This window comes from Podarcis bocagei (assembly GCF_964188305.1).
Source record: "Podarcis bocagei genome assembly, chromosome: 10".
Lineage (NCBI taxonomy): Eukaryota > Metazoa > Chordata > Lepidosauria > Squamata > Lacertidae > Podarcis > Podarcis bocagei.
Window position 1 is genome coordinate 26,193,171 of NC_138135.1, and position 25,542 is coordinate 26,218,712.

The window sequence follows — 25,542 nt, forward strand, 5'->3', positions numbered from 1 at the left end:
TTTCCTTGCTTAGCAGGATCTGACAAGGAAGCATGAGGGCTCTGGCATGCTCAGGGGGTTCCTGACTTTGCGTGATTTTGCCTTTGCATGCAGACCCCCGGAATTGAACTTTCACATAAGTGGCGGACCCAGCTGTGAAAAAGAGGACCAACTGCAGTGAATTCCAAGTGCACTTTGGTGCTTGAAGAGAACTCTGGCATGCTGCATAATGATCAAGGTGCCATTCCATAGTGTTCCCCTGCAGTGTGGTTCCATCTGGAAATCTGCTTGTTAAAAGTTATTCTACATATACCAGAACAGGGTTTCACCAGGCTTTTTGGAGTGGTGTGCACATTTGCGTCATAACTCTCTTTCTAGGAGGGCTAGAGACTGACTGCTTTTTTTACGAAAGCTTAGAGGCTGGTACACCAATGAAGGCCTTCATGGGTCACCGGTACCAGCAGTTAGAATTCTGGACACTCAGGTGCAGGCGAAGAGGGTGTGATATTTTCTGAATGCATTTCCTACATGTGATAAAACTAGCCCTTCAGGCAGACTGGCACGATAAACCTCTCTTCTAGAGTACCAAGACAGAAATATATATGAGAAAATTAAAGAAAAGGACCCAAACTATGGTGGTTAGAATTGGAGGGAAGGAAAGCCCAAATTCAGATCCCCACATGGCCGTGATGATTTCTGGGTGCCCTTGGGCTGATCACTTGCTCTTAGCCTAAACTACCTCAAAGCGTTGTTGTAAGGATAAAGTGGGATGGGGTGGGATGTATCCTGCATGATGCCTTGAGAAAGAGGGGATAGAAACGCAATAATTACATTCTAGACACCGTGTGTCAAGTGTAGCTTTCTGAGTCTACAGAGGTCACCATTTCCATGATACCTCGATGTGTTCAGACTTGGTGCTCCGAGTTTTATGGAGGCAGTAAAGCTGCTGATTCACTTTGTCCTCGCTGCCACACCTTTAAATGGACAAAGGCGAACCTACCCTAAATTCTGTGCGTCAGATGCTCAACCCAGTGGCATTTATTTCCAAGTGGAGTTTGCAGGGTTTTTGGATGCAACTGGGGACAGTGACATTTACCGTATACCTGTGAAATAAATGCAGGGTTTCTTCTTTTAAGTCAGTACCCTGGATAATATCTCCTGCACCTGGTGACCGGGTAATGTATTTGTCATTTCTCCCTGCAGCTTCATTCATGTATGGAACACCCTCCCTGCACCTTGAAAGGGAATATATGGGGGACAAAACCATATTACCAGCCAGAGTTTCTCCACACTTGCTCTTTTGTTGACCGCAGGGGATTCTCATTGTATACACTTGCGGCAGCTCCGTGGCCCTGATCATACCCCTCGAGGTGTGATGGAAACAGTAAATGTTTTATTTGCGAAGAACTCCATTGCAGTTTAATATTTGAAACATAAAGAGTGCAGCAGCTAGAGTGATGGGGCCTAACTACTTGTTACATTAATTGTGTGGCCTGCGGGAGTTAAATGTTTTAATCTGAGGTATATAGGGGTGGATTTTCGCCGTGAAGCGAGGTTTAACTCCTCCTTTTCTAGGGAGGGAATGTTGAGAGGGGAAGGTCTGGGTACCCTCTCTTTTGTCTTTCTCCTGCCCGTTCCCCAAATTGTGCCTGGAGCCAGGGGGCTGAAGCCTCTCCCCCCCCCCAACCCTCACACAGAACTCAAACAACCCAGCTTCAGTCTGATTTATTTATTCGAGGCACCCCCAAAATGGCATCTTGAATTCCCCCCTGCAGCTGCCATTTGCAGTAGCTGATGCTGGGAGGGGAGGCCCCAGCTTGTCTCCATGTCACATGTATGATGTCATGTGTGTAACGCCCCCCTCCCCCAGCAGTCTGGCACAAGCTGGTGTCTCAGCTCCCAGCTCAGTTAACGTCCTGTATTGGAGCCTGGCTGAAGAGAAACTTCTTCCTATTTTGTGTCATTCATTGCTGGTGTACAATTAACTGGGGCGGTCTATATTTTGTTGAATGAAAAAGAAAACGTTTTCAAGCAGCAATTTTGAATAACAAAAAGTTGGTGGGTGCTCTCTCTGCAAACATGTTTTTTAATTTTGTCTTGTTGAAGCCTTTGTTGTCAAGATCCGCTTTGACTGACAGTTTGGGGTGTATACCGGAGAGCTGGCTTTTGCAACCCTGCCTTGAACTTTAGGGCATTTTATTGTAAAATGAATAGTTTAAAGTAAACATTTGTCCATGGCTCCATGCTGGTAGCATGGGAAGAAGACAACACAGAACTTCTGGCTTTCGGTTGATTGTATAGAAATAGATCATTATAATGCAAACTGTTTTGACATTTACTAGCGCACTGCTGTCTATTTGCCAAGATTGTTATTTCCAGCAACACAAAAACAAGATCTTACTTCTCCCTCTGCCCCCTCTTTCTCTTTTGAGCCCTTTCCTTCCGCCTTTGAAAAAGGCTGATAAGACTACATTCCTCTGGTGGAAAGGAAAATGTAAGACCTCTGTATGTTGGAAGTGTAGAAGCTGATATATGTCGTTCATGTATTGTAAATGCATATGCTGGGAAAGTGAAGCGGAGTTTATGGCAACATCTTTTCTCCCAGGGCTGCTATAGTTAAAGGTGCGTTGGTGTTTTAGCTCCATTATAAACCTGTGTTCTCCAAGGTTTACAATCCTCTTTAAGTGTCGGCGTGCTAGTCTTGATGTGTAATATGTTACGGGGGTTGGGTGGGCAATTCACATGCAGGCTTATTCCAAATGATGTTGAGGCAAAGGAGGTGAGTTGGTGCCAGTGTTGCTTTAACAGTGCGGCAGCCAGCGCTGTAATCTCAGCGCACACCTATTTTTCCAACAGATTTAATTGGAGTTATGGAGCTTATCTAGGGGAGCACATTGATGCAGCCATTCCTTTTTACCTTCAGTCCCCTTGTTCAAACTCTTTTGAGCCCAGCACATGAAGGTGGGTGTTGAATGGCTGTGTTCAGTGGGAAGCTTGTTTGCTTGAAATAAGTAAACAACTTTATTATTTTCTTGCATGAAAACAGATCCCCTTGTGGATATGGGGGGTACAGTCTCAGTATGAGGATTTTGCATCCTCAGAAATATGTTGACCAACAATGGCGTGTGGTGACATTTTTCATAGGGGAACAGTTAAGGCCAGAGGTGCCAGTTTGTGAAGCCGATGAGGGAGGAAGGCACGATGCTCATGCACAGGACATCGTGCGCATGAGCATCACATCACCCTCCCTAAGCTGGGCAGAAGCTTCCCAAGCTTTGGGAAGGAGGCACCAGGGGAACATTTAAGGTATACTAGTCTAGTCCCCCTAGTCCACTGACTGCTTACTACTGTCTGCCAACCAGGCTTTAGTCATGGCCACCCATGAATGAATGATTATTTCTTAATAACAATAAGTTTATTATTTATACCTCTCCCATCCGGCTGGGTTTCCCCAGCCACACATCCATATCTTACTGCCTTTCCTCCAAGGCATGCATTGAGCTGCCTTAGGGCCAAACTAGAAAACCCCTGGCTCTTTTGGCACTGGAAGAAAATCCCACATTGGCTCCACTGAGCTCACCTCCACACCATACATTTAAAGCACTATTATACCACTTTTAACAGTTATGGCTTCCCCCAAAGAATCCTGGGATCTGTAGTTACAAAGCTACAAGTTCCCAGGATTCTTTGCAGGAAGCCATGCACTTTAAAGATGCTTTAAGTGATTCCCCACACCCTGCACCCCAACAAGTACTGGCTTGAGAACTCACATTCACATGTCTGTTCTGTCCTGCTTATGCATTTATCCACAAGGATAAAAGCATGGTTTTTGAAGGCCACCCCCACAAAATACACATTGTACCCTGAGCTATTTGAATGCCTTCTGTTACATTTTTAAATGATGATGATGATGATGATTTTGTATACAGCTTAATGCTGAAATAGGTTTCTAAGTGGCTTACAAAATATAAAAACCTCTTACGCAAAATAAAATGATCCCATGGACACATAAAAATATAAGCTTTTGTAATTTTAAACAGCCAGAGGTAGTGCTAACATGAATGGCTCTGGATCATAAAACGACTACTTCTGCATACTAAAAAAAAAGAGGGTTTACAGATTTGCATACACTTTTCACATGCTAATTTAAATGTATAGAATATGTATATGTAATTTATATGTATAGAAGCAAATTTAGAAATACTTCATAGAGTTGGAAGGGACCCTGAGGTCATCTAGTCCAAACCCTGCAGTGCAGGAATATGAGGCTGCTCCATACAGGGATCAAACCCTCAACCTTGGCATTATCAGCACCACACTCTAACCAACTGAGCTATCCATCTTATTCTTACTAAAACACTCCATCTCGCCATAGTGAAGAAGACTGTGACCTGGTGGCCGATGTGCTTGCTCAGTCTGGGGCCCAGATGCTGACTCTTGAGGGCTCAAGGCTCCTGCTCACCTTTCTTGGCAACCGTACATTGCTATGCAAGATCATAGGATGCTGTCATTGGTCCATCTGGCTCAGTGAATGTGAAGACTGAAGGAAAACTCCCTCCTTGCTGAGAGGGGTAGTCTGCTGTAATTTCCCTGTCTTCGAGTTTAATGCAGTTTCTTTCTGGACAGCGGTAAAGTGGCAGAGCATGTATTGATCCGGAGTGACTAGCATCTGGAAGCCGGTGCCATTATTAATACAATAAAGTAAGGGTGTCTCTGTGAACTACTATGCAGAGCTGGGGAACTGGATAACCCTTTTAGTAGTCTCTTCTCTAGAGAACGCTGGGGTGGCATTCATTTGGTTACACAGCTCTGGGAGCATAACATGATTTGGTAATAGCAGGGCCAAGTCACCTTAGAATTAAACTTTGTTAGCAATTTTATTTTTACAATAAGAGTAGAAAATGCCAGATATTAGAGAAGCCACAAATGTTAAATCAAAGCTGTTCCCTTGGGAGAAACTATATATTCTGTTCTTTTATAGTTCTGGGAATTTAGGCTGTTGAGGGCCCATTTCTCAGAGCTGCTCGAGGAAAACACAGACATCTAATTCTCAAGAAATATGGCCAAACTGCAAAAAAAAAACTTTGTGTTTGTGTGTTTAATTTTTTTTAAAAAGCCATCGTCACTAGACTTGGGCTTGTTCCAGAGGCTGGATATCTAGTTTTACATTCTAGCTTTCAAGCAACCAGTGACAACTAGTAGGATTTTGCTGAAACAATGTGCTATGTTGGAAGAAGGTTATTGGCGAATTCGTACGGTGACTAGATGTCTCGCCTCAGATCTGGAATGAGTTGCAGGTATTACTGCAACTAATTTGTCTTGGTGCATGGCTGCTGAAGTCTACATGAATGAGCAGTGCCCTGTCAGAGGAGGGAGAAACTGGAAAAGTCATCTGCTATGGGCTCCCTCTATGGATAAAATGCCTTAGGGTGCTTCTAGAGACTTTGTTTTTTTGGGTGCGATTCAGTCACAAGCAGGCAAAATAGAAGTGGCACACGGAAAGCTGATTTGGTGCTCTTGCACAACAAACCCACTTCTCCCCTTGTCTCATCAGATTTCTTGCAGAAGCAAAGTGATGGGGAAATGCAGTGGAAAGTGGGATAATATATACTTGAATGCCACTGTGGATGTGGGGTAAGCAGAATGGAGGCTGTAGAATGTGGTGGTGGTGGGGTTGCTTGGCCCTGGGGGAAAATCATATTCCCACTCCCCATAGCTGCTGCTTTTCCCTAAGAGAGAATCTTCTGTTGGCACTTAGGGAAGCTTTCCTGTCAAGACAGGTAGCAGTTTGGAGAAGGTGGGAGTGAATTTTATCATGACTGTAGCAGTGGAGGGGAAAGGGTTAAGCCTCCTTCCCATGTGCCACAGTCCTGATTCTGCTCACCTATGCAGCTGCTATTTACATTTCAAAATGGAAATTAAGTTGCTTTCCGACAATGAACAACACTTATAGATTGGCCCTTGTATTGATTTTAAATAGTGTTTAAATAATGTTTTCTGCAGCCCTTCATTTTTTAGATAGATAGATAGATAGATAGGGTAGATATCTATTTATATCTATCTGTCTGTCTGTCTGTCTGTCTGTCTTAGGGTGAAGTGCTGGAAAACATCAGAACAAAAATCTATCCAAACCCCCAAATTTACAGTACATTAAAAAAATAAGGACTCCTCAAACTCAAACAACCATCCACAGTACAGCACCATAAACAAGTCAGTAAAAACCATCACTCAAAATAGCCGAGTAATAAAAGATAAGAAAATGGTTTGGGTGAAGAGGTAGGTCTTTCAAAGGAATCAGGAAGGTGTTGCAATGAAGAGGGAATTTCAGCTGGCTGTTACTTTCACCCTGGTTGTAAGATAACTTGGTTCCCCTCCTGCCTGAGGGGGGATAGAGATCAAAGGTGGCCACAGTTGCAGACCTAACTAGAACATTTGGGAAAGCTTTATGGAGTTGGGAGTCAGGTGTGGCTCACTCCCAGTCCTGATCTGTCTCTCTCACACCCACACATTCCTTCATTCATTCAGGCTGGGTTTGATGGGAGTTATAGTCCAAAACATCCCAAGGGTATCAGGTTGGGGAAAGTCTGGTCTTCACCATCTGTGATTGAAAAATCAATGATTGGAGGGAGTGTCGCTTGGTGATAGAGCACAAACTTTGCAGGCCAAAAGTCCTAGGTCTGGTCTCCAGTGAAAAAAATCTTGGGGAAGGCATTGGGGGGGGGGGCAGGACTTGGGTAGGGGAGCAGGACTTTTGTTGCGGGGGGGGCAAAACCGACGTGATTGGTCAGTTAGTTAAGTATTTATATTGTTTTACTTGATCTGTGGGGGGCAGCTGCCCCCCCTTGGCTACACCCATGGGGGAGGGCCTTGTTGGCAGAGACCTTCTGCCAGTCAAAGTGGGCAGCACTGACTTTGATGGATCAAGTTTTATATTTATAAGAAGAGCTTGCTGGATGAGGCCTAGTCCAGTCCAGCATCCTGTTCTCACAGTGGCCAACCAAACGCCTATGGGACTTAATGTAAGGCCCCCTCATATCTTCACTGGGCTCCCGATTGAATGCTAAGGATTGCATTGCCATGGAGACTGATTCTTCCTTTCCTTCCAGAGATGAACCTTACTAACACATATTAGCAGTTCTGAGAAGAAGGAAACTTGCCCTCCCACTGCCTGACGGAGTCTTAATCTTTGAGTAGCACATTTCCAGAGCTGTCTGTCGAACATCATTCCTATTAATCAGCAGAGCCATCCCCAAATCTTCATATTGTCTAGGATATTTTCTATTAAAAAGTGATAAGGAAGTTCCATCGATTTCTCACCTACTGCCCTCCGGGCTTTTAAATCTATAGGTCACGAGAGGCGAGCTGGTTCTTATCTTTTATTCATCCCTTGCTGCAAAACCTGTGGGCCAGCTCTGATATCTCAGGCAGCAACTATGTAAATATTTATTGATGCTGCAGTCATTAAAGGGGGTGGGGGAGAAGGAGTTGCTTGGGCCTATTGATGCTGGAAACTCTCAATTCTGCATCTGTTAGGCAGCAAGAGCAGGAAAAGTTGGCGTTTTTGGTTTGGAGTTAGACTGCGTCAAACTGACGTTCTTGGTTCCTCTTTCGTTGCAGATTACCATCTGTATAAGAGTTGGACGGCTCTTACAACCTAAACTGAGACTTCCCTTTTTCCTGTTCTACCAGTCTAAAGCTGCTGTCGATGAAAATGGGACTAATGGCTGTCTCTAGTCTCGGCTTTGTGGAAATGAATGGCACAGCACTGTCGGTGACCTTACTGGCAATTCTCTTGATCCTCTTGGGCTGGTAAGTGGTTACATTAAATGTTCAGTGGAAGTCTGATATGAATACATTTTTAGGCAGCACGAGTTCAGTATTCAATGGGTTCTGGGTTAAAGTTGCAGCCCTGAAGACCAGTTTGAACGGTCTTCGGTGGGACTTTATGCACATGCATAAGTGAGCCAGACCGTAGCCAGAATTTTCCTTTCTTTGAAGATGGCAATACCTGCAGTAACTTTATGGTTGCAAGAATTAATTGACAAAATTGATTGATTCCTTGTTTTAAAAATTTACTGTTGCATTTTAACTGGGCTCCCCTTCTGTAATCTCCTGATGTCATACACCATCTGTATATCAGTTGAGTAAAGTTTCACTAAGAGCATTTCCATAAGGTGTTATGTGTTACTCACTGAGAGAAACTGTTAGTGTAATTAAATACCTTGATGTGCTGTAATATTGACATCAATTAATAGATGGATAACAAGAAGGCTGATCGATTTAAATGTTCAGCTGGCTGACAACTCTAAAAAATGTATTGGAAACACACACTGTAGCTAACAGAGAACAAAGCTCCAAGTATTTCTTTAAATTGGGTAATTAAAACACCTTTTAATTAAAGGCTATAGATCGTTTCTTCTTCCCCTAAATAATTTCCATAGAAGTTTATTATATTTTGTTTTGTTCCTGGATAACATTGTAATGAGGCTCTTATAGGCAACCAGCTCTTAAGTATGGATGTGTTTCAGGACTAGATTCCCCTTGGCAGTAAAAAGTTACCCAGGACAAACTTTCCATAAGGTTGTATGGAAATAATATGCTGAAACAAAGGCAGACTCTTTGTAGATATAGCCATGGGGGAGAAATTTGATTTGAGTTTGCATTTAAAGGTGAACTTGCCTAATTCATACTTTCTGAAATAATACCAGAACTGAAACACAGCAGTCCTTTGAAATTTGCCCTTCTCCAAATATAGCAGTTCAGTTTTCCGGCCAAGTAACACGTATAAAAACACATATGCTGGAGTAAAGTGTTCATAAAAATGCACACATTGGTGAATATAGCTTACAGAAATGCTTTACTTTAGGGGAAATTGCTTTGCAAAAATGTGTGTGTTTGTGTGTGTGTATAGTCAAAATTGTATACATTTGGAGAAACACACCTTAAAATGCTGGTGAATTTTCTGAAGGGCTTTAAAAATAAAATCTCAAACTGATGTGGAAATGTGCAGAACTGAATTTAAGATTAAGAAAAACAAGAAACTGAAATTGACTGTTTTGCCCGTTCCTATATATGGGTGTGATCATGGTGCTGCTATGTGCAGACGCACATAGTAATCAGACGCAGTAATCCATGGTTTATCCTACACAATGTAGTTTCCTTTAATGAGTATATTCTAGTATGAGATGGTTCACCCTATGGAAGTGTTTATCCAAGGCCCGGTTGCAAATTCAGGATCTGTGATCTGAATCGTCCCATGGACGAAATTGGATTGTGCCCATAGTAGTAAATTAAAAAATCACACACCCCAGCTATTATTTATCCTGTAGGCGAAAGCATGCAGGTACCATAAGAATGTAAGGAGGAGAACCCTGCTTGGTCAGAGCAGCAGGCCTATTTTTTCCACCATTTTGTTTTCCACCACGGCCAACCAGAAGACCACAAGCAAGACATGAACATAGATTCTATATGGCCAGAATTGACTTCGCCAATGGCTGCTTTGATTATGTACTACTTCCAGTATCAAAGGAAGTATGCTTCTGTATACTGTTTGCTAGGGTTCATGAATGGAAGAGTGCTATTGTATTCATATCTTGCTTCTCGGCATCTGATTGGCTGCTGTGAGAATGGAATGCTGGACTAGATGGGCTTTTGGTCTGATTCATCAGGGCTCTTCTTATGTCTAGTAACCATTGATAGCCTTATTCTCTGTGAATTTCTCCAATACCCTGTCTAGGTTGGTGGCTAACTCAAATCGGTACTGTGGAGCAAGTATCTTTGGTGGAGGGTATATGTAGCAAGGTTAATCTGGGCAGAGGAGAAATAGTATGAAGGAAAGGATTAACCATGTTACTCCATCATCATGGCTGTAAACATGGATTTTGAGGACTTCTTACATATTATTTGTGGTTCCAAAATCAAAGCGGAATGCAGGAAGCTTCCTTATACTAAGTCAGATCCCTCTAGTTTTGCATTGTCTACCCTGATTGGCAATGGCTCTCTGTGGTTTTCAGGTGTTTTCTTAGCCCTACCTGGAAATGGCAGAAATTGAACCTGAGACATTCTGCATACAGAAGAGATCTTCTTCCACTGGGCTGCAGCCCTTCACCTATTGCTGTTTGTAGAGTGTTGCAAAGAAAGAGATGTATACACCTGCATAAAGGAAAGATTGAACAAAATAGGTCTGCACATCACTACCATATGTCAAAAAGAAGGAGGGGGGAAATAATCCAATGGAATAAAGGACTATGCTTATTGCTAGTGCACAAAGTAAATGCAAAAGTACTGGAATGGCTGCTTCAGGTGGCTCTATCAGGAGAAAACCTGAGGCATTCTAAAATTATTATTCCGGCAATTAAACAATGAACATCATGTTTTGACATCATAATGGTCATTGGTTACAAACAATAAAAATTTGACTGAGTATCAATATTGCCACATTTAAGCAAATGTTCCAGAGGACATTTGTATGCTGGGTTTTAAGAAAGGACAATAAAATTGGTCCTTTGCATTCCTGGGTGATCTCCTCACCTTTATTTTGCATTTAGTTTGTTTTGTAACAGATTGGTGTCAGCTGAAGTTACAACCCAGTCATGGCTCTTCTTGGTTTGTAGATATACATCTGCAAAAACTCTGTCCAAGCTCTGGTTATCTCTTGTTTAGACCGCCTCAGTGTTCTCTTGGCTGACTGATTGGTTCAAATTATAAGCCCATCCTTCACGTGTAGACCTAGTAAAATCAAATTAAAACAATAATAATATAAAAAACTCTAAATAACCCATCATTAAAACAAGAGTTCTAGCGATAATACATAAAACAACTCCTCATAAGTTGGACTTCAGTAAGGAGGTTGGACCAGATAACTCTGTGGGTTGCTTCCAACTCTAGAATTCTATGATTCTATAACTAAAACTAAAGCAGGGTAACTAACCTGTTATGTAACTAGCATATCCTTAACAGAGGTCTTCTGGTCTCAGTCTTGGTTCTTTCATGGCTGTCTACCAGTCTGCTGCCAAAGTCATTCACCTCACTACTCCTTAAGTCCCTCTTTCCTGTTCACTCCTGGGTCCATCACAAGCTCCCAGGACTGGGATTCAGGGCAAATCTCTACTTGGCCGTCAAAGTCAGTGACTGACCTTTGGCCAGTCAGTCACCTTGTCTCTCGGCTTAATTTACAGGGTTCTTATTAGGCTAGAACTGGTTCTTGGGTGATAACAATATGTGCCACTGTGAGCTCATTGGAGATAGGGTGAGATAATTAATAATAATTTATAATTCAATAAATAATTATAGTGCTCCAGAGGTACATTTTTAGAACTTGTCGTAATGTTGCAAAGGGTTCTGGAGCATCTTCTCAGCTAAAGTGCACCAGCCTCCAGCAACACAGCATGGAAGGAAACTGGTCCATCACTCTCTCTGATGTTGCAGAGGATTCTGGGATGCATCTCCAGGCTTGCACTTAATTTTGCCACTAGAGAAATATGACGCCCTGCAGATGGGGGTTCACTTCAGGATTAAGGTCACCCAGATGTTGATGTTGCTCAGCAAGGTTTTAATATCTGTTCTTGGATATTATTCAAGGTTAAAACTGCAAAAGAAAACTCCAATATCTTTAAAAGTGCTTGTTGCTTACTTTTTATTCCTCATAATGATTTATAGTCATGAAATCCCACATGGTTTCAGCTATGGAGTCAGAGGTGGGGGTGCAAGACCCTTCTTAAATGGTACTTTTGCCCACAGAACTGCTTGGGAGGTTTTGCCTCTGATCTGGGAGTTGCGTAAGAATTTTATTTTATGAGGTATGAGTAGGGATCCTACAACAGGGCTTGAAGATGCATACCTCGCCTTCTGAACCCAAGCAGTGATAGATCAGACAAAGTGATTTTAAAGATTTATTAAGTTATAGCTATAACACGATAGACCAGATCCTTCTTGCTGCTTTCCTGCACTTAGTTAGACCTTGAATGGAGGGACTAACTTACCCATCTTTCTCTGCTTGTCTGTTTGACCATAGCCTTTAATCCCCTTTCCCCCTCTCCATCCAACTTGGGGTGTCTTTTCTGATTGGCTCCAAAGATCTTTGTCTGCTCCTCGGCGATAACATCTCGCCCACTTCCTTATCTTGCAGTTCCAGCCGATCAGCAAATTTTGTCTTCTTGCACCATCTCCCGTCCTTCGATTCCTTATTTAGATATTTGTCACACTGCCCTTACCAAAAAACCTTGTGTTCATCAACTTTATCTCTTGCTCAAGCATACTCCATGCGCCTTGCTTTGCTTCTAAGTTCCCTTCTGCTTTTAGCTATGATAAGCTGCTAGTCTCATGATTCCATGTCCTCATAATGCTGAAGCTTCATACCTGTATGAAATATGTGCATGTTACTTTAGTCCTACTATTACACCCAGCACTAGCACACGTGCCTACTGCAGTGCGCTTGGACAGATGCTTTTCGTCGTTGGTTCCCTTTTGCTAAATTCAGATCATGTTGAGTCTTTTTCGAGAAAACTGCCTGCTTGGTGAATTATGGAGAGGGACAAATTGTCTGACCTTGTTGTGGTTTTAGAGACCTGTGGAGCACCAACTAATACATCTCTACCCATCAAGGAGCAAATGCTTCCAAGTTTCTCAAATTTAGACCAGAGCTGATTTCACTTTTACCCACCCCCCCAAAGGGTAAGCTAATTGGAGGTGGTTTGGTGACCCATCTTCCAACTGGAATACAGGGATAATGGTTGCATCCAGTGAGACGGTTTGCGGCTTTAATGAGGCTTTAAAGAGAGAGTAAGTGTGGGGTTTGCAAAACTTAGTATCTTTGGATGGCAGATGCTGTGGTTCATCATGCAAAGTATTATTATAATAAATATTTTTTTTATCTCTAGTTGCATATTGAGTCGAGTCTTCCATGCCTGGCTATGGATGTGCATATTCCTTTTGTGGCTTTCCTTTTTGCTGTCTGTGAAAGTGTTGATAAAATGAATGTAGGAACTTAACCATCTTTTAGAAGTTTAATGTACCAGAAGCCTGGCATTATGAAGAAGCTGTCAAGCTTTCAGACATCTTTGTTCAAAGTGGATCTTCACTGCCTTGTCTAAACAAACCTGAGTGTTGGAAATGTGGAAATGGAGGGGTAGGTGTCTGTATATAAATGTGGGGGACACACTTCAAACAGTGTCGTTTCAGAATTCTGAAACAGGCACTTAGATGCTTGGATGGAGTTGTTGTTATCTCACAGTCATCTTTGGGGTGTAGCTACCCTCGTCATTTTCGACCCTTCTTTTAAGTCCACATACTGACCCTGGCCTCATAATTCATGGCAAAGGTAGGATCAGACTCCATTCTCTTATCTGATCCTTTCTCTCCCCCCCCCCCATTATTTGGAGATAATAAGTCCGGAATGTAGACATCACGCAGGGCACTTGACCTAAACTCGCTGCTGCTTCTTCCTAGTTGAAAAAATAAACAATGGGCAATGGTGAGATGTCTCTCCAGACTTGTCTTTTTTGGGGGATTAGCACAAATGGAGGGGGGCTTTCAGTGGTTCCTTTGTTGAGGAAGGACGCCGCTCCCTTGATGTGCCAAGGACTCGCAAAAACTAAACAAAGTTTACTAGCTTGGGCTAATGCAGGTAACAAAACATTTTGCATCACTGCATGGATAACATTCCTCTCTGCACTATGAGCAGCATGCTGTGCCATCATGTCTGAGCTGTTTGCGTACAGAATTGAGGGATCACTCCCCCCCCCCCAACCTCTCCTTTTTATAAAAAGGAAGTTTATAGTTCTCCTTCATAGGATGATAGAATATGTGTGGTCAATTGCCAGTTTTCATAGAGCACAGGGCTGGAAGAGAGGGTTGGAACAAACCAAAAGGGGCTTTTCTCTGTTTTTGCAAAAGGCAATAAACAACACCCGCCTTATCAGGCTTCTCACAACATTGAATGACTGGAGGGAAGGAACATAGATCAGGGCTTTGCAAACAGAATGGCCCAGGTGCAGTCCCTGGAGTCTGCAGTAAAAAGGACCAAAAATCAGAATGTGGGAAACACCTTTGCCTAAGACTCTGGGTTAGATTAGACAACGGCTGCCCAACCAGAAGTACATTTAGAAATCTGAAATCAGTTGATCAGCAGTGGCAGAGTAAGCTGCATGGGCACCTGGAGCGGTGGCCATGCAGTGCACTGGGGGGGGGGCAATCTGCTGTGCAGGGGCGGGACGATCCTTGACGCACTGTGGTGTGATCCTGTGCTTGCGACTGCGGCAGCGCGATGGTGGCGGCTTGCGTCGCTGTGCCTGGGGGTGGCGGGGTGAGCCCCCCGCGGGGTGCTTTTTTGTCACCCCCCTCAGAGATGGCATCCAGGGCAGACCACCCCTGCCCCCTTCCTCCTCCAGTGATCACCAGGCCTTTCAAAGCCCCACGCTCAGTGCTTCACAAGACTCAACTACCAGCGGATTTTTGATGCTTTTCAGATTGTGCCGTTCCCCACATGTGGCTTCAAACCGTGCCAGCAAATAAAAAAGTTGCCTGGTGCTAGTTGACTGACAGCTGGGCAGCCCTGCCCACCTGCCAAGCTTGGCTCATGATGGATATGGAAGTTAATGATCTTCCCTACTGGCCCGATCCACTTCACCACCTCTGGCTCTGTTGTATTGTGAGCCCTGGTCAAAACAATGGCTAACCTAGTCCGAGGCTTTACAGATTCTGTGGTTTGGATTCCAATCAACAGTTAGTGCTTGCTATGTAGGGGGACAAGCAGTCACTTCAAGCTAGGAATAACCTGTTTTATTATACTCCTCTCTTTTGCTTGCAACAAAGATGGATCGGAAGCTGTTACAGAACTATTGTCACTGAAAGAAACTGGACTCCTCCTTTTCAATGCTTGTTAATAGGTTGCTTTCTTTATAACAGGGGTAGGCAACCTGTTTGCCCTTGACATGGCATTGGGTGGGCATTCAGGGGCTGCCTAGCTGGTGCTGGGCGCAGTGAGGAACACACATTCAGTACAAAGATATATTTGTTCAAACAAACACACACACATTTGGGCTGCATCTGGATTGCGCTCTCTCTCTCTCTCTCTCTCTCTCTCTCTCTCTCTCTCTCTGTGCCTTAGCCTTCCTTCCCAGCATATCCCAAGCTGCCAAAGATCGCTGCCCCTTTGCTGCTATCAGCGGAGACAGTGATCTGGGTTGTATCATTACTGCAGGATGGGGGATGCTTTAATAGCAGTGGCAGGAAGAGTTATCTTCTGCCCGCTGCCCAGCTGGTGACTGAACTGATCAGTTGGGGAAGTGGGCAGAGCTCCCTAGGGCATGGTGGGCTCCACAGGGAGTGGATGGGGACCACATGCAGCCTAGACCATGCCTTGCTCTCCTGCAATTTATAAAGACCCCTGTTTTCCTAAATCCCACTTGGCCTTTCTTTTCACTTTGTGTGTGTCCATGTGCACAAAATAATCTTCCCTTCCCTTTACACCTTGCTCCTATCTACCGACTGCTCCTCAGCCTCAGTATCCGTAAGCAGAGAGCCCTGTGCCATGGCAACATTTTAATACTTTGAGTAGCGGTATCTTTTTTGTGATTTTTTTTTAAAAAAATCTTATTTCATCTACAAAACCAATCAACAAGCGAGACCCTTGAGAGCTATTTCTCTGTAGCCATATTCTTCCAGCTGCTTTCTCTTCTATGCAGCTTGAACCACAAGTGTGTTTATATAGAAAAAATATAGGCCAGTCTACCTGCTTGGGTGCGTGGAGCATTTATTTCCCCGAGACAGCATCGCTGTCATAAACACTGTGGTTTTTACAATGTGGGTAATAATAAGATTACTAATAGCACTGAGATGTTTGCTTATTTAATAGACTATCATTTAGCAAGCAGAAAACGTCTTGCTGTTGCAGTTGCTGACACTTTACTGGGAATAGTCTCTGTTGTTATATTTTTTTTTGGGGGGGGGGAGTGGGAGGAACACAGGGGGCATGTATTTTAAGGAATAATTATCATGATGCAAAGGCTGGGAGGGAAAGTAAAAAGGACCTCTTTGCCCAAAGCTGGGGGGGGGGGGATGGCTGGAACCAAGCTCAGCTCGGTTAATGGCGCAATGATGTCAGATGTCTAACCTTGTGGGCCAAAAAGTGTGCCAAGCCTCAACAACCAGCCTTGGACTCAGCCCAGTATACCTGAAGGAGCGTCTCCACCCCCATCATTCTGCCCGGACCCTGAGGTCCAGCTCCAAGGGCCTTCTGGCGGTTCCCTCACTGTCAAAGAGATAAACAACTACTTGACATTTAGAAAACATCTGAAGGCAGCCCTGTTCAGGGAAGTTGTTAATGTATGACATTTTGATGTATTTTTAATCTTTGTTGGAAGCCGCCCAGAGTGGCTGGGGAAACCCAGCCAGATGGGCGGGGTACAAATAATAATAATACTAATAATACTAATACTAATAATTAATAATAATAATAATAATAATAATAATAATAAAATACTTGAAGGCAAAAGCAAACCAAATTCATTTCTTGCAACTTTCTCTTGTCCGTACACAAGAGAGAGAATTATTTTAATGTAGATTTTGTCTTTATTTGTTGATTTATTTATTTTTTAAAGTAATCTGTCGTGCTTTGTTGGCTCTGATGAGTGAAATGTTTTCCATGAAAGAGTTTGAAGCACTTTCTGTGTTAAAGGAAGAGAACAAAGGATGGGCGAAACATATTGCCTAGTTGTTGTTAAAGATATGTCTAATAAAAATAATAGTAAAAAAAAATATTTATACCCCCCCTCCCTGGCCGAGACTTCTAATTGTGAAGCGGCCTGAGCACATGGCAACAAGAAGGGAGAGAAAGAGGAAGTAAGCTCAGCCAAGGCGGATTTAGGGGGAGCAGAACCAGTTTGGTCGTACTGCGCGCGGAGCCTCCCTCCTCAGTGCGCCCCCATGACAGGGAAGGCTGCACCTGTTGGATCTCTGCCCAGGACACGATATAAATAAATGCAATAGAAATAAAGGTTACCTTTATTTCCTGTTATTTAAAATAAACAAAGAACATGATTAATTATCCATTAAACACCAGAGTTTTAAATCCATTCTCCTTCCAATATTTAAAATACAGGCCGTTAGATGTCTGAAATAATAAAAATGTCTTCACCATGATGTCAGTGGGTGCCAGTAGGGTCTCTGTTTGAGAGAACATTCCATAATTCCTAGTTGAGAAAATGCCCTTGTGTGTTTTGATTTTTAAAAAGTTACTTTATATTCCATCCCAGGGTAGTTTACTGATAATCTCAAGTGGGAAAGAGGCGTGCAACCTCAGGATCTGCTTGCTGGCTATTGTGGATGCTGGACCAGATGAGTTTCTCGTCTGACCCACAAGACTCTTCATATATTTGTAAGCCAGCAAATGTGCAAGTCTTTGTTTCCCTTTGCTGGATCCGGTTGTTTCTCTAGTATCACTTGGGATGCTGTGGGCAACTAGTGTCTGGAATGGCCTCTTCCAGCCAGCAGCCTTGGTAATGCAGGGATTAGTGACACAGCTCCACCTTGCCTGGCTCTATAATTCTCCAGTTCTCTCCTGGAGGAACATCATTTCAGAATAAAGCAGCTTGTGTTTCTATTATAAAAAGGCAACCCTGGTAGGATCTGGATTTGGGTTTCTTTTAAATGGCAGCCTAGTGATAGGAAGAATTAGCAGGCCGGAATAAAGCAAAGCAAGATAAAATGTTTCTTATTTATAAAAGGGCTCTGTGTGTATTTTGGGTGTTTGAGGCCTTTCCATATCTGGCCTCAGGCATGCAAAATATTTTAAAACCTGACATTCAGAGAGATTTGTCATTGAGGCTTTGCTGGTGTCGGGTGACATATCCACAGGATGGAATAAAACAAGTCCGGCTCTGGTTTAGCTCTCTAAAAGTCATCAGTGGCCAGGTGTTATTTTGGATCAGTGTGTTTAGATGAGAAGTAAGACAAGGGCTGCTTTATGTCTGGGGAGTTTTGAATTTTGTACTGACCCTAATTTTTTTTTTTTAATGTCAAACAATCCCTCCCCCGCATCCCCCCCTTAAAAATGTTGCTAACAAGATTTCCTTTTGGGGGGAAAAAGGAAAGAAAACAGTTCCTTGGAAGCTATTTGCAACAGTTCTATAAAAATCAGGGTATTCTAACATCCTTGAACAGATGCGGATAGTTGCAGTATCAACATTCCCCCACATACAATGGCTGAGATTTGGCTTGTATCCTGCTTTCCAAAGACTGGTTAAAATGAAATAAAAAGGATCTAGAACTTACTGATGTAGTTCATCTTTTGATTCTGTATACATGGGATTTTTAAGGTCTTCTTTTTCCAACAGGGAAAGGAATTTCTGACGTGAGTTGATGAAGAAGAGTTCTATTTTTTTTTTTTTTACTGAATTCAGCTGTCCTTGTTTCTTATTCCCACATTTCAAGTCAAATAGTACTGATTGTGAAATAAATTATGTAGCACAGCAGGGTATATGTAGTCCTTTACGGAGTAACTCAAGGGGGAAATGTGGATCCCTGTCCCGAACAGCTTACAGTCTAAATGTTTACCGCAGGTTTGGTTGCCAGGTCAGAACCATCCTAGGCTCTGAGATTTCAGGGCCCAGACTTGAGACCCACAGGTAGACCCTGGTGAAGTCACAGGGGTGGGGGCCTGGTAAAGTCATTTTGCATTAACCACAGTTGCTGAGAACATGACATTTTTTAAAAGTATACTAAACGAGCAAATATGTTATTGGTAGGAAATTAAGACAGAAGCTGTCACTAAAGGGGGTGTTCTCAGGTCCAGCAGAGGTGAGGGGATTGTTCCTTTTTCACCTGGATGGAACATTTGGAGAGAAATCTTTGGGGACTGGAAGATGGCAGGAAGCCTTGTTGGCTCTCATTGATCCATTTCTTAACCCTCAAGTCTTGAAGCTAGATAATGTCTGGTAGCTGCCAATGGAAGTCACCAAGGGGTTTGGAAATACCTGTAACGTGCCCATTAAAATACAGGTGTTGTGTCCTTCTGTCCATATTATGGGGTAAATGGATGCATTTATGTTGCATAGCTTTCTAAATTATGATGGCATCCATCTGGAGGGGAAGGAACTATCTATAAATGCAATACTGCGCTAAATTAAACACTGGCCGACTTGTGAAGAACAGGCTGAGTTATTTGTGTCATTTCTCTGAGAATGACCAAAAAACGACAAGAACTTCTACTAAAAGGGTAATGGGTTGGAATTTTATCTTTCTCCCATGTTGTGTGTGTTTAACAGCACACATATTTTTAAAATGCTATTCTTAAGACAATTGCGAGCAAAAAATAAAATTATAAGACTTCCTTCCTTGGCAGCAAAAAGCTGTTTCTTGTGTGAAAAGTATAAACAGTGAAAAAGACTATATCTAGTTGCAGAGGCGATCCAAAGGCAACAAAGAACTGAAGGTCAAACAATAATAAAACGAAGGAGGTGAAATTATAGCCTTTCTTCTTTTTTTCTGTTTTGTGATGTGCTCCTTGGCAGCTGTGAAGGTTCTGCGCTTAAAAGAATTTGACACATGACTATTTGTGATTTGTACTTTAAGGAAAGCGAGGAAGCACGAAACACATGTATGGTGGTGGCAGCTGACAGAGGCATCTTTGCAGTGGTCTTGGGCTCCTGTGCCTTTAAGACATAGCCAAATATTGATAATAATTTATTAGTTTAATAAATTATTACCTTAAGGTATTATTAAGGTATAATACCTGGAGGAGCATCTCCACCCCCATCGTTCAGCCCGGACAATGAGGTCCAGCTCTGAGGGCCTTCTGGTGGTTCCCTCACTGCGAAGTTCCAGGGAACCAGGCAGAGGGCCTTTTCGGTAGTGGCAGCCTCCCTGTGGAACGCCCTCCCACCAGATGTCAAGGAAATAAGCAACTATCGTACTTTTAGAAGACATCAGAAGGCAGCCCTCTTTAGGGAAGTTTTTAATGTTTGATCTTTTATTGTGTTCTAAATATTCTGTTGGGAGCTGCCCAGAGTGGCTGGGGAAGCCCAACCAGATGGGCGAGGTATAAATAAATCGTTGTTGTTGTTGTTGTTGTTGTTGTTGTTAATAATAATAATAATATTAAATGTGTGTATGCATGGAGAATACCAGCTGTATTTTTATCACTCCTTCTATTGCTGATGTTCAGGTTGTACACACAGCTAAAACAGTACCACCCATGCACAAGAGGGACATACAGTGTTTGGAGTTGAAGCAGACCCACAACAGCTTAACTAAGCGTGCTAAGGGGCCAGTGAATGCTGGCGGATTGTTGGGGGTGTGCGTGGGAATGGAATGGAGGGGTTGGAATCTTGACTATAAGAAGAGCCCTGCTGGATGGTGTCAACGCCCCATCTAGTCCAGCATTATGTTCTCACAGTGGTCAGCCAGCGGGAGGAGCTACCTTGGTGCTTTCCTGCACTGGAGGTTTTTAAACAGAGGTTGGACAGCCATCTGTCGGAGATTTTCTAGCTATGAATCCTGCATTGTAGGGGGTTCGACTAGGTGGCACCTAGGCTCCTGACGTCGGTTCCAGTCCCTGCACGCAGTGGGGGAGGGGGGAGGAGAGGGGAAAGGATGGAAATGTGTGTAGACCCATTAGACAGCAGCGGGTTCTGCAATTGCCGGGCGGGATCTGGCCCGTGGGCCATAGTTTGAGGACCCCTTATTGAAACCTTCTCTACACCATACATAATGTTATGCATTTCTATTATGTTCTCATGTGCTCACCTTTTCTCCCAACTAAAAAGCTCCAAATTTTGTAAACTTTCCTCAAAGGGGAGTTGCTCCATCCCCTGGATTGTTTTGATTGCTCTTTTTTTTCTAAACTCCCAGCTCTACAAAGAGCAGTCAGCGCTGCAGCATTTTGTTGCAGGCCCACCTTACTGCTCCAGGGCCTTGTCTGCAGTGGCTCCCCACCTATGGAATGCTCTCCCCAGGGAAGTTCACCTGGCACCTTAATTATACACCTTTAGGCGCCAGGCGAAAACGTTCCTTTTAAACCAGGCCTTTGGTTGATCTTATTGATCTGATTTTAGAATGTGGGGAAGGGGGTTTATTGGGTTACTGCTTTTGGTTTGATTTTATATGTTGTGGTCTTGTTGTGAACTGCCCTGAGATCTCTGGGTATAGGGTGGTGTATGAGTTGAAACTACAACAACAACAACCACCAGTGCCTGGCTCAGTGGCGTAGCGTGGGGGGTGCAGGGGGGGCGGCCACACCGGGCGCAACATCTGGGGGTTAGGGTTAGGGGGCGCAAATCCACAGGTTGGGGGGCGCAAATCCATGGGTTAGGGGGCGCAAATTACTTGCCTTGCCCCGGGTGCTGACAACCCACGCTACGCCACTGGCCTGGCTCAAGTGACGCTCGTTTGTTGCTAGAAACAAGAAGCAAGTTTGCATGTCTGGAATGTCACCTTTCAGCTGGATGATACTGTTGTTGATTGGCAGATGCTGCTAATAACGCCCAGGCTGTCGTTCCAAGCAGAATTTCACCATGTAATAATTGGTAAAAGTAAAAATTAGACAGTGTTCTCTTTCCCAGCAAAATAAAAACAGCCTCTCTTCCCCACTACCACCACCCTGCAACAAAACACCATTTCACTTAATGTCCTATTTCTTTCTGCCCAAAATTGCACATGCACAGTTAAATTATAGACCTGCCTTCAAAGGGTGTTGCCAGTTTATGGCTGTGCAAATGTTAAAAACATGAGCATTGCTGTGTTCAATTCAGGGACAGCCTGTGTCCATCTAGGCACCTTATCTATCTATCTGTCCATTCATCTATCTATCCATCTATCCATCTATCTATCTATCTATCTATCTATCTATCTATCTATCTATCTATCCTTTAACTTAAACCAGCTTGACATTTGTTTTGCAAACAAAGTCGTATTGTTTGAAAATCTGGTTAACCACAGATTACTTCTGCATTGTACTACAGCTAAAGCCTAGAAGCGTAAGTCACGCAACCGGATGAAATGACAGGGTACATTCCCTCAACTGGGTGGTTGTTTTCTTCTCTCTCTTCCAGCTATCACTGTATTTATTGAAATATTTCTGTCCCAGAAATCTCATAGAAATGGAACAAGGCAGTGTACGACATAAGGCAGTCCCACACACCAGAATCACCCATCCACAAAGTTCCCCTCTTTCCAGGAGTCAAGCTCACTTGACAATACCCCCCAAGGAACCATAAGCAAAGGTCTGATAATATGCTTTCAAACGGAGGACTAATCTGAATGCAAGCAAGTTGCTTTTTAAGGCTTGTTGAAGTTGCTGGTTTCCTTTTAATTTGCTTTTAATGAACTTTTATTATGGAGATTGGGGAGAACTGTTTCAGGATTCTGTAGTGCCTAAAAGAACCCAAAGGGGAATCATACTTCTCTTGTACAGTGCAGTGACACTGTCATGAGAAATGACTGGATTCAAAACATCCTGTTTTCTCCCCCTACAAATGTGTTCAATGATAATAAGGGTGGGGGCAGGGGAGTTGGAAGGAACATTCCATACCAATTATGGCATGTCAGTCAAAGTGGCTTATTTTACACAGTCTTCCTGTAAATGCTGATATATGCACGTGCATGCATGTTTACTCGGAAGAAAGCCCCTCTAAATTCAGGGGTGCTTATTCGCCAGTAAAACGTTCATAGGATTGTAGCCAGAAGGAAATGGTAGTAGGATGAGAGATTCATCTCCACAATTTCCCCTTGCAATTAATGGGAACATAAAAACTGGAGGCCGTTTTATGGGTTCCCTTTTATTGCAGAAATTTAAAAATGAAGCAAAAAACTACACACACATTCCCGCCAATATTGAGATACTGCTGCAGAGGGAAGAAGAGAGTACAAAGGTTTTTAAAGAGTGGCAGCCTCCCCCCCTTTTAGTCTTGTTTTTGTGGCGGTGGTAGTGGTATAAAATTGGTGGGGGTGTGATTTGTTCAAAATTAATAAAGATTTTTTTAAAAAAAGAAAAAAGAGCAACAGTGAAACCACCAAGCTTGCCCTGGGAATTCTCTACCTGAGATTTTAATTTGAGATGGAGAATAATTTGGAGCCTTATATAGCTCATGTCTTCTTAGTGCTTGGAAACTTTTACTGGCGTGTCTACTTGCAAATGCCAGGTGTGTTGCAGATGCCATGGGCTTCTATGTAGGGTGGCCTAACAGCCTTCTTTACAGAGGACAGTGCTTTATTTGAAGGTGCCCTCTATTTGAATGAAGGACTGTCTGGTCCAAATTCAGTCTAAAGGGAAAGAAACATCAAGAAAGGTGAGCAGAGGCCTTGAAGTTGCCCCTCAAACCTTTGTACTTGGGCAGCGGACTGAACAGCCCCCTAATAGCAGTCCTCCTCACTGTGGTAAGATAAGAGATGCTCTGAGATGGCACAACTTTCCTGAAGTCGCTGTCCCAAGTAAATTTCAGAGAATGCCTTCCCCCTTCAACAACTGATAGCCGCCTGTGAGCCCCGGCTGAGAATTCCATCTGGAGGTTAGATTAGCTTCCCCAAGAAGCAGGGCCTTTTTGGTTGTAGCCCTATAACTCAATGATGTTCTGTCCCAGAACACCCATGATGCCTTTTATTTATTAACCTATTGCTGGCAGGCCAGGACATTCAGTTTTCTGTTGTGCATTCATCATATGATGCTGAGTTGCTTTTTTCATTGCTCTTGCTTAGATTCCATTAATTGTCACTTTTATATATTGTTATAATTTGTAAATCATTTGAGGATTTACAAAAGGAGGAAAAGAGAGGCTGTATAAAATTATTTTAATTCAATCTTTGGGCTCCAAGATTGGCTTTTTACTAATTTTTTTTTTTAAAGGAGTGAAAAATCTTGTATGTTCACTCACAGGAAATCTGCCCCAAATTTGCCACTTGTTACATCCCCCCCCCCCTCCAAGTCTACTATCTGAAATGAGGACTTAATTGTAAGCCCAGCTTGATACTTTTTTCATTTGGTTTCTTTGCTGGCTATAGAATTCCCCACTGTTCCGTTATTCTACTGAAGCTGGATCAAGGCTGGCTGGGGATAGATTGTGCTGGGAATGAACTTCATTTGTTCAAATGTAATGTGGAACAGGCCTACACCCTTGACACAAATCGAGGGTGAGCAGAAAGCAGAATGGGATCTATTGGTAGATCTTCAGCTGATTTGCAGTAAGTGGACAAGGGTTTCTGAATATCATTGGTTTTAGGAATGGCAACAACAAACCCACTTTCCTCAACTAAATTTGATTTCTGTAGTGAAGGAGGAGAAGAAAAAAAGCTAACTAAGAGTGAAATTCTGAGTTCAAACTCAGTTTAGTTTTGGTACTGGAAACAAATTCCCAGGCTCAGAATGTGCTCAGAGGTGCCATGGCCTTTAATTATACATATTTTATGTACAGTGGTAACTTGGTTGTCAAGCGTAATCGGTTCCAGGAGTCCATTCGACTCATGGAACGGTTCAAAAACCAAGGCGTGGATTCCAATTGGCTGCAGGAGCTTTCTGCATTCAATTGGAAGCCACATCGGAGGTTTGGCTTCCAAAAAAGTTCACAAACAGGAACACTCACTTCCAGGTTTGCGGCGGTCGGGAGCAAAAACATCTGAGTACCAAGGCATTTCATAGAATAGAATCATAGAATCATAGAGTTGGAAGAGACCACAAGGGCCATCGAGTCCAACCCCCTGCCAAGCAGGAAACACCATCAGAGCACTCCTGACATATGGTTGTCAAGCCTCTGCTTAAAGACCTCCAAAGAAGGAGACTCCACCACACTCCTTGGCAGCAAATTCCACTGTCGAACAGCTCTTACTGTCAGGAAGTTCTTCCTAATGTTTAGGTGGAATCTTCTTTCTTGTAGTTTGGATCCATTGCTCCGTGTCCGCTTCTCTGGAGCAGCAGAAAACAACCTTTCTCCCTCCTCTATGTGACATCCTTTTATATATTTGAACATGGCTATCCCTCCTCTTCTCCAGGCTAAACATGCCCAGTTCCCTTAGCCGTTCCTCATAAGGCATCATTTCCAGGCCTTTGACCATTTTGGTTGCCCTCCTCTGGACACGTGTCCTTCTTGAACTGTGGTGCCCAGAACTGGACACAGTACTCCAGGTGAGGTCTGACCAGAGCAGAATACAGTGGCACTATTACTTCCCTTGATCTAGATGCTATACTCCTATTGATGCAGCCCAGAATTGCATTGGCTTTTTTAGCTGCCGCGTCACACTGTTGGCTCATGTCAAGTTTGTGGTCAACCAAGACTCCTAGATCCTTTTCACATGTACTGCTCTCAAGCCAGGTGTCACCCATCTTGTATTTGTGCCTCTCATTTTTTTTGATGATCTTGGGAGTTTTAATTAAAAAGAAAAGAAAAGATAAAGCAGAACTGAAGTCTGCCCACCTCTGGGATAAATAAAAGAAAATCTTAGAAGGACCATAGTTTGAATTTTTGTCCTGGAGCGCAATATCCTCCTCATCAAAATAAGTGCACTGGTGTATTCCACTGATTCTATCACCTTTTGTGAAACATGTTTACATGCCCCAAACAATAGAGCAATCAATGTTTT

General features: G+C 43.1%; 1 protein-coding gene across 4 annotated transcripts in view; it reads left to right on the plus strand.

Annotated features, from left to right (window-relative positions):
- TBXAS1 (thromboxane A synthase 1) overlaps positions 1–25,542 on the plus strand; it is a 219,743-nt gene that overhangs the window by 3,475 nt on the left and 190,726 nt on the right. The window contains exons 1-2 of one of the 4 annotated variants that reach the window (XM_081212255.1): positions 2,520–2,601; positions 7,597–7,788. In XM_081212255.1, coding sequence (XP_081068381.1) covers positions 7,685–7,788 — 104 coding nt within the window. In that variant the 5' untranslated portion in view covers positions 2,520–2,601; positions 7,597–7,684. Of the gene's footprint in view, positions 1–2,519; positions 2,602–6,634; positions 6,655–7,596; positions 7,789–25,542 lie in introns of those variants that run through there. The other 3 variants (XM_081212256.1, XM_081212257.1, XM_081212254.1) reach the window with 3 other exon arrangements.